At 42.1% G+C, this 9,905-nt stretch overlaps 1 protein-coding gene across 1 annotated transcript in view; it reads left to right on the top strand.

The window, feature by feature from the left end:
* LOC123766453 (uncharacterized) overlaps nucleotides 1-9,781 on the top strand; it is a 9,811-nt gene extending 30 nt beyond the window's left edge. Inside the window, exons 1-4 of the mRNA XM_045755570.2 lie at nucleotides 1-286; nucleotides 5,054-5,210; nucleotides 6,797-7,029; nucleotides 8,858-9,781. The exon at nucleotides 1-286 is cut by the window's left edge and continues 30 nt beyond it. Coding sequence (XP_045611526.2) covers nucleotides 1-286; nucleotides 5,054-5,210; nucleotides 6,797-7,029; nucleotides 8,858-9,435 — 1,254 coding nt within the window. The 3' untranslated portion in view covers nucleotides 9,436-9,781. The remainder of the gene's footprint in view (nucleotides 287-5,053; nucleotides 5,211-6,796; nucleotides 7,030-8,857) is intronic.
* Nucleotides 9,782-9,905: the final 124 nt, after the last annotated feature.

The following is a 9,905-nucleotide window of genomic DNA, read 5'->3' on the forward strand; positions in this document are numbered from 1 at the left end:
GTTTCGATAACCGCCGAATGGGGCGGAAGTAGTGAGAGCCGTGTGTCCCGGCTTCCCGAACCTCCAAGATTGTTTACCATGATGCTGCGGAGTGTGGCTCGCGGGACCTTCTGCAGGAATGCGTCTCTGAGAGTCTCTTCCAGTAGCATTGTGGCCCACAGAGTCTCCTCCCACTGGAGTGTCTCTCTCGTGGCCTCCTCCAGCAAGAGCGTGTGCCTAAGAGAGATCGTGTGGGCAGTGTTCCTTGGTGGGTGGCTCGTCCAGGCTGCCCTGGCAATGAAAACAGGTAACTCGTCCACTTCATGCCTAAACGTCTGAAATGTATATAGTTTCATATGTGTTGTTGATGAATAACCTCGGTGTATAATTCCATCATCCTAAGGAAGGTGTTGTGTAATGTGTAGTAAGCCTCCAGTAACCTTTTATGTTATGTCTATTAAACCTCCAGTAACCTTGGATGTTGTCTACTAAGCCTCCAGTAACCCTGCATGTTGTCTACTAAGCCTCCAGTAATCTAAGGCATTATGATTACTAAGATTTCAGTAGCCTAGTCGTTATGTCAATTATACCTTCAGTGAACTTCAAAGTTGTATTTTTGTGTTATTTGTCGGCTCCATGGGCGCAGAATGGAGGCTGCCGTTTTCCTTACAACCCAGTTAATTTTTTAAAACATTCCTATTGCAGGATCTGCTGTTTTCAAATCACTCATTTATGCAAAATAGTACCCAATAATTGTTTCTCCAGATGAAATGTGTACATCCCAGTCACAACTTCTGACAGAACTAATTACTTGAATAAACCTTCTATCAACATTATGTATTCCCTAGATAATGCATTCTTCATAATGCATTAATTGAATATAACAAGTACTCACTGGACCATACTTGTCACACTCTCTGTTTACACAGCTACTCCGGCACCTTTACGTTCTTCCACTTGGTACACTCAGATAAGGAGCTTCGTTGAAGCGCCTGGTGTACGATTTGACTATACCCCTGGCCAATCTCGAATTGGAATTGTTAGGAGAAAGCGCCAAGCCATTACGACTATATAACATTGGGAAGGGGTCGGGATAAGGATTTGGGATGGGACGAGAGAAGGAATGGTGCCCAACCACTTATGGACGGTCGGGGATTGAACGCTGACCTGCATGAAACGAGTCCATTTTCTACATAAGTTACATATCCTTTAGTGTTTTTGTTTACCTGCGAAACAATGCTATTTTATGCACCTGAGCGACTCTGTTCATTCAATTTCGTATGTAAGGCACAGATAGATTGCCTATGTACAGAACGGTCTTTTTGTTAATGCGTCTATTTCATACTCTGGGGGTTCGCAGATATTTAAGGTTCCCCACCTTAGTTAATGATGAAGACACACATCTGGATTTAAGGTTATACTCTCACAAATCCAAATTAATGGCGAGATCGCGAGTTTGATGCATAATGGCATCACAATAAACTGATATATCCATGAGAAAAACTTTGGAGCAAGACGGCAGGATACAACCAACGTCCTTAAGGGTTTAGTATCTTTAATAAGTTGTGGCCTTTCGTGGAAATTTCCCGGAGCACAAGTTTTACCACGACTTGATAAGAAATCAATGAATGACTATCACCTGGTCAATGGCTACGATATATGTCCATACGCTAACCAGTCCAGTTACTGGCAGACCCGGCAGTAACTAACTAGAGTAACCACACACCCCATTCACAGCGCCACTCCACTGTCTGTTGCTTGCATGATTACCACCGTGATGATAGCCTAAACTAACCCACATCTGCCCACCGCAGGCAACTCTGGAATTCTAGTTGACAGGTGCATTTTGATCAGCTCATGCGCCAATATTGATAATACCTATGGTAACTATTCAATCAACGTACCAATATGTACTGTGGACAAAATGTTACGTTTTGTATTATTGAATGAACCCAAATGGCATACTAAGAAACTGAATAACCTAACCTATCCAAACAATCCTAGGCCCTAATATACGCTAAGGCCTAATATAGGATATATAGGATATATATGTGCTATACTAGGTCTAAGAATGCTTACGTTTTCCGCACCCCCTATAAAATTAATAGTACAAAACGTTAACATTGTTGGCTGCAATAGTCCATTTCTAAACATTCGACTAATTAGTTGCTATTAGCAATATCACGTAATAGGGTGTCATAGTACAGTAGGCTTCGTTCTCACAATCGAGGGATCCCATTTTCGTCTCCCGGGTTGGCCACAATCACCTAATGCCTCTGTTCACTTAGCAATAAATAAGTATCCAGAAGTAAATTGTTGTGGGGATGCATCCCAGAGAAGCAGTGACCACAACACAGCAGTTGCAACATCAGGATCTGCGGGTTGGTACAAGAATTCAACCAACTACGAACCACTTATGTTGATGAAAGGGAGCAGTAGAGCAACAGAAGTACACTTACATCGCATCAGGCTTGGATACCCATGTGCATGGGAAATAGGCTTACAGGTTTCGGAAGATGAGAGGAAATGTCAGCACTGTGGAGAAATGACCACTGGAACATTATCTAACACAGTAGTTACAGCCACAACAGACCACTGGAACATTATCTAACACAGTGCACAGTTACAGCCACAACAGACCACTGGAACATTATCTAACACAGTGCACAGTTACAGCCACAACAGACCACTGGAACATTATCTAACACAGTGCACAGTTACAGCCACAACAGACCACTGGAACATTATCTAACACAGTGCACAGTTACAAACCCATTAAGGTTTCAACTTAGATTCAACAGATCAGTAGTAGTTGTTAAACACGTTTGGCAAAATCTTACTGAAGCGACCTTACGAGTCATAACTACTCACACTCCGCCCAAGTAAAACAGAAACAAGCAACACTTAGTGGGCCAGTCAGAAGCTTCGGGCCTGCGCAGGAATATCCTTGCAAAAAAAAAAAAAAAAAAATCCCAGAGAAGGCCAGTAGTTCGACCATGGAGAGGGGTGGAATACGACACAAGCCTAAAATATATATATATATATATACACACACAGGCTTTGTGTCCCCGACAAAACTAAATATTTTAGGATGATGCATTTTAAAAGACATAAGTAGGCTCTATGACACACAAATCTGGACCAAGAAATCATAGCATGTGCGGAACGATAAGCACGCACAATGTGGAGAAAGAAAGGAAAACAGGAAAAAAATAATACAATTTTATAATTGTATTATTACAATTATTTTATAATTTTATTAAAAATAATAAATTTCCTAATACAGGAAAAACAAGTTCATTATCATGACGGATGAAGTTGGTGACGTCACACTTCCTGTGTCTGGGGTTTAAAAATTATATATAAAATTTAACGAATATCCTTGTTTGTGTTTCTGGGCAAGAGAAATATATATTAAAACTGGGAAGTCACTAGATGCCCATACAGTGACGTCACATGGTACACAGTGACGTCATAAGTGATCATTTTTGACGTCACTAGATGCACATACAGATGGAGCTCAGTAAAAATAATTAAAACTAAAGGCTTTGTGGGCTACTGAGTCAACAAGTACCAGGCGCCACTGAGTAAACAATGCCTGGCGCCACTTAGTAAACAACACCAGCCGCTACTGGGTAAACAATACCGGGCGCCACTTAGTAAACAACACCAGCCGCTACTGGGTAAACAATGTCTGGCGCCACTTAGTAAACAACACCAGCCGCTACTGGGTAAACAATGCCGGGCGCCACTTAGTAAACAACACCAGCCGCTACTGGGTAAACAATACCTGGCGCCACTTAGTAAACAACACCAGCCGCTACTGGGTAAACAATGCCTGGCGCCACTTAGTAAACAACACCAGCCGCTACTGAGTAAACAATACCTGGCGCCACTTAGTAAACAACACCAGCCGCTACTGGGTAAACAATACCGGGCGGCACTTAGTAAACAACACCAGCCGCTACTGAGTAAACAATACCGGGCGCCACTTAGTAAACAACACCAGCCGCTACTGAGTAAACAATACCGGGCGCCACTTAGTAAACAATACCAGCCGCTACTGAGTAAACAATACCTGCACCACTTAGTAAACAATACCAGCCGCTACTGAGTAAACAATACCTGCACCACTTAGTAAACAATACCAGCCGCTACTGAGTAAACAATACCTGGCGCCACTTAATAAACAACACCAGCCGCTACTGGGTAAACAATACCTGGCGCCACTTAGTAAACAATACCAGCCGCTACTGGGTAAACAATACCGGGCGCCAGGAACTACAAAAATACCAACCTCATGCAGGCGATGAGTCACAATAACGTGGCTGAAGTATGTTGACCAGACCACACACTAGAAGGTGAAGGGACGACGACGTTTCGGTCCGTCCTGGACCATTCTCAAATCGATTGTGAGAATCGACACAATCGACTTGAGAATGGTCCAGGACGGTCCGAAACGTCGTCGTCCCTTCATTTTCTAGTGTGTGGATTGGTCAACAATACCAACCTCAGCTGAGTGAACAGTAGCAGGCAAGAAAGCGACGCTTCAACGTCTTGTAGTCCGCTCTGCTCCTAAAATCACTTATTAAATCACTTTACCTGTGCGACTCATCAATATAAGCAATAATAAAGGTCCCGGTGGTACAATCGGATTTGTTTCTCGACTCGCAATCGAGAATTCCTGGTTCGAATACCGGGCGGGACAGATATGGTTGGGTGCATTTCCTATCACCTAATGCTTCTGTTCACCTAGCAGTAAGTATGTACTCAGGAGTTAGTCAACTTCTTGTGGGGTGGCATCCTGAGTGGGGTCAGTAATTCGACCTTTGGAGAGGGGGGGGGGAGAACCCTTGATATAAGCCTAACTTGTATGAATACACTCTGGCTGCCTGTCCCCCGACACAATGAATTATTATTATTAAAAAAAACATGGTCGCTGATTGCTTACTGTAGCGACTCTCCGTAAAGTTGTTACAGTTGTATGGCCTCTCTGCCCTGTGTACCATTGAATGTATACTTGGTTAATCATTGTATCAATTATCTCCGAAAATAATGTAATTCTCTGGTGCAGGTGAGTGCGTGGAGAGCAGCCAAGCCGGGAACACACAAGTTACATTCCAAAATCGCCTGGATTTTGGTTTTCACATGTCATCGCCTGCTCCTCCTCTCGCCTTTGAGCTGTGGATTGAAGATGCAGATCATCACACCCGAAAGTGGATCTTCAAAAGGTGCGTCCGCGTGCGCGTGCGCGTGTGTGTATTCACCTAATTGTATTCACCTAGTTGTGCTTGCAGGGGTTAAGCTCTGCTCTTTCGGCCGGCCTCTCAACTGTTAATCAACTCATTCTACTACTACTATTTTTTTTCTCCACACCACACACACCAGGAAGCAGCCCGTGACAGCTGACTAACTCCCAGGTACCTATTTACTGCTAGGTAACAGGGGCATAGGGTGAAAGAAACTCTACCCATCGTTTCTCGCCCGGAATCGAACCCGGGACCATAGGATCACGTGTGCAGCGTGCTGTCCTGCTCGGCCACCGGCTCCCTCCCTCCCTCCCTCCCTTGTGTGTGTGTGTGTGTGTGTGTGTGTGTGTGTGTGTGTGTGTGTGTGTGTGTATGTACCTGTAGGATCGAGCTGTTAGCTCCAGGATCTCGCCTTTCTAACGGTCAGTTATCTAATGTATTGAATTCCGACCTATTTTTCCTCTATCATATCTGCAACATATATTTCTTTCTCACACACACATCCCATGGATGCAGCCCTTAGCAGCTGTCTAACTCGCAGGTACCTGTTTACTACTAGGTGAACAGCAACGTCAGGTGAAAGAGACTGCCCATTTGTGTTCTGCCTCGAAGAGGAACAAAACCCGGAGCCTTAGGATAACGACCCCCCTCCCCCAAGAGCGCTGTGCGTGCGTGCATGAGTGCTATGCTGGAATGAGTTCTTTAAAACAAAACTAAACAATCAAATTAGTACTATACCGTTGTAGTTGAGTGCGTTGAGAGAGGATTGTCTGGCCTTTCCATGGATATGTTAGAGACTGCTTCCTCGTATACACTCACCACTTCACTGGCCACCGTGTGTTCTGCAGGCTACACGACACTTAAATCACTCAAACCACCCATTCTTTGCCCTGAAATTTAACACGCAAACTGTCACCATACTCTTTTGTCAATCACTCAAATCATTATAGTGTTTTATACTTAACATTTTCTCAATTTAAAAATCAAATCTAATGTCTTCCTTTATAACTTTCGAAACACTAATATGGGCCACACATTTATCACTTGTTCTTATGCTGCCATCGTTAATAATTGTTCTCACAGCAGTATATAGGTGACAGACCCAGAGTGACGGCAGTATGCACCAGCCGTTCTCAAGCATCAAACTAATTTTTCACTTGAATTGTCACCTCTCTCTTTGTATACGAGACACGTCTATAGCTTGATGAACACGTTACACTAATGTTGATTACGGTAGCTAAAGTTATACAGCTGTAAATGTAAAATAAATAGGAAGGAAGCTGGCAGGTGCCCTCACAATGGCGAAGTAAACACTGAAGATCACCTCGAAAAAAAAAAGATCGCTGCCCTACCTTATTATTCATTTAAAATTTCCTAAATTTATCTTAAAAAAATTGTGTAAATCTTATTTAAGTGTTATAAATCGAAAATTGATCGTTACAGCACACTGGACAAAAATCTAAACAGTATAAACCGAAAGGCCATATATAGTATTTCTGGGTTAAATTTAATTGTCTGCTGATGGCGTTATATCGGTACAGAGGATTAATAGCTGTGCGCACCTACAGGAATGGGATCAATTATGACATTACCACATCTTCAAAAAAATCCTCGTCAATTCTGGTGATGGGAAAGGGCTGGACGAACTGGACACTGACTATTGTTAACAAGGCCGAGCTGATGCTCATCTACAATAACAACAACATGGCCTACAAGTATGGGCTCCCGGCACGCCCGGACGTCTGCCTCCGGCTCTCCCTACACATGATGCAACCCTTCCAACACCGCTTCTGTTATCCAGGTAGGAGTATATACACATCCTAATGTGTTTTATGTGTGTATATCCACCGATCCTGATTAACTCTATCCTAATTATTAATTCTGATAGAATTTACCTACTTAAAATTATCTGTTAGATTAAGGACCTGCCCGAAACGCTGCGCGTACTAGTGGCTTTACAAGAGTGCAATTACTGTACTATGCTATGTATTCTCACAAACCCAATGTACCTTCTTGTATATAAATAAATAAATAAATAAATAAATAAATAAATCCTCGGTGAATATACACCGATGATGTGTATATACATCATATATTCAGTGTATATAAATTTATTCAGTGTATATACACCGATCCTCGGTGAATATACACTGAGAGATTATATATATATATAAATTCAGCATGCTGACCAACCACCAATTATACTTTAATATGCTCAAACTAAAGTATACTTGTTGGTTGGTCAGTACGCTATTATTGAATCCTTAATAACCGATAGGCTTTAAATTAAAGCCCGACAACAAACCCAATCAAACACAGTTTGTGGGTCAGACGCTGGTGAGAGAGAAATGGACATACTGTCCCTTTCTCTTTTTTGTGTCCTGTGGTAGGTTAGGATAAGGGCAGTTTAGTACGACAATTTCTTGACGTTGGGAATCCTTAGGAAGACGGGCTGGATTCTCGGCCCATCTTCGTAACATTTCCCAACGTCAAGAAACTCTCGTACTAAAGTGTCTTATCCTAACCTACCAGAGGACCCAAAGCAGAAAACGGGACAGTATGTCAATTTCGCAAGCCGCCACCAATTTCTAGTACGACAGTCTTTGGCCTTAGGTAGAGTATACGACAAAATGCGACGTTCTATTAGGATACGTTGCAGCTGACATTACTGATCCATCCTAATCGTTTTTTATAAAAACAAGGATTTGTAGCAAAATTTAGCAGGGGGGGTTGGCACAGATGGGGATCTTTATGTATGTCTACTTACTTAGGTAGTACAGTTGAGTTCATTCTCGACTCACAATCGGGATTCCCTGGCAGGACAGAAATGGTTGGGCATGTTTCCGATCACTTAATGCCTCTGTAAACCTAATAAATAATTAGTCAACTTTTGTTGTTGCCATCGGAGGCGGCTAGTTTATTGTGCAACCCATACTCATCCTATGAGCGGTAGTTTATTGTGCACCCCATACTCATCCTATGAGCGGTAGTTTATTGTGCTCCCCATACTCATCCTGTGAGTGGTAGTTTATTGTGCTCCACATACTCATCCTGTGAGCGGTAGTTTATTGTCCTCCCCATACTCATCCTGTGAGCGATAGTTTATTGTGTACCCCATACTCATTCAGCGGGATGAGTTTATTGTGTCATGTTTATTGTTTATTGGATGAGTTTATAATGTCAGCTAGTTACAGAGAATGTTACAGAGATGGGTTACATCCTGCGAAGGTCGGTAGTTCCACCTTAGCGAGATTTCCATATAAGCCTAACGTATACTGTATATACACAGGCTACGTGTCCCAGACAAAATGAACTATACAAATTATGTATATACACAGGCTACGTGTCCCAGACAAATTGAATTATACAAATTAATTATTTGAAGATTATTTGTTGAATATAATTTCAAATAATAAATTTGTTCTTACTCTTACTTAAATGCATTTCACGATTTACATTTGTATTTACAATGGGGATGTTCTGTTTTCTCAACTAATTTTACTTTAATAAAAATAAAATATTTCATATCATGCCCGTGCCACTTTTTGGGTGGCTTAATCTTTATCAATCATAACTTTGCACATCTGAATAATAAACATTATTGGATAAAACAAAATGCCGCATTTCAGAGGAAAGTAACCAGTGTATGATGACAACAACAACAACTAGCACCCTTGAAATGGCCTCGAAAACACCTGGAACGACTACAACCGAAGACACGCCCGGAACAACTACACCCGAAGCCACGCCTGGAACAACTACACCCGAAGCCACGCCTGGAACAACTACAACCAACGCCACGTCTGGAACAACTGCACCCGAAGCCAAGCCTGGAACAACTGCAACCAAAACCACGTCTGGAACAACTACAACCGAAGCCAAGCCTGGAACGACTATAACTGAAACACCACATACTTCTAAAACACCTGGAGCTCCTTCTGCGAGTAAAACACCTAAAATGCTCCGCGCAAATGCATCTGCAAACCCGAGTAAAGAAGAGCCCCTGACCAACTCTCCGGCCTCCGCCACAAGACCCACGATTCTACTAAAGAAGGCGGCTGCGGACGCCAGAGACGACGACGAACCGGTGGCCATCACAAAGGAAAAGGAACTCGCTGGAGAAAGTACCTCTGCAGGACACACAGCTGAGGGGAAACTATATGTTCTCGTCGCCCTTTTGCATGCGTGGTTGATGCTGTTGGCGTGAAGTATAGAGTTATGTTGCACATATTAAGGTGATTCACGTCTTATGTTAGGGCTATAGCAATGACTAAAATACTTTGTATCAGGGTTTTATCAGTAATTATTATTTGATACTTCATTCGACTGATGATTCAGTTCTCATATAGTAGATTATATATTTACTAAATTCAAGTCTTTTTATATTTCCTAAGTGCAACACACGGGGGTTTTAGGATAAAAGAACATAAAACCTGCATTGGTGGGGACCAAAAAATCCCTTCCGCCTGGCTGTCATTTCTTTATGTATCCCTTTTAAGACATTTTTTTTATCAATAAAATTTGTTTTAAATTGAAAAGGGTTCCTTGCTTCATTTATTGTATCTATTTTCCTGTATATACATCATATAATCCCAAAGGATATTTCTCTTAAAGATTCAGAAAGCAAAAACGCTTTGCATATTTCCTTTTTTTTTTGTTGTTGACGTAGTGTGTCTC

This window comes from Procambarus clarkii, chromosome 62, assembly GCF_040958095.1.
Source record: "Procambarus clarkii isolate CNS0578487 chromosome 62, FALCON_Pclarkii_2.0, whole genome shotgun sequence".
In the NCBI taxonomy this organism is placed as follows: Eukaryota; Metazoa; Arthropoda; class Malacostraca; order Decapoda; family Cambaridae; genus Procambarus; species Procambarus clarkii.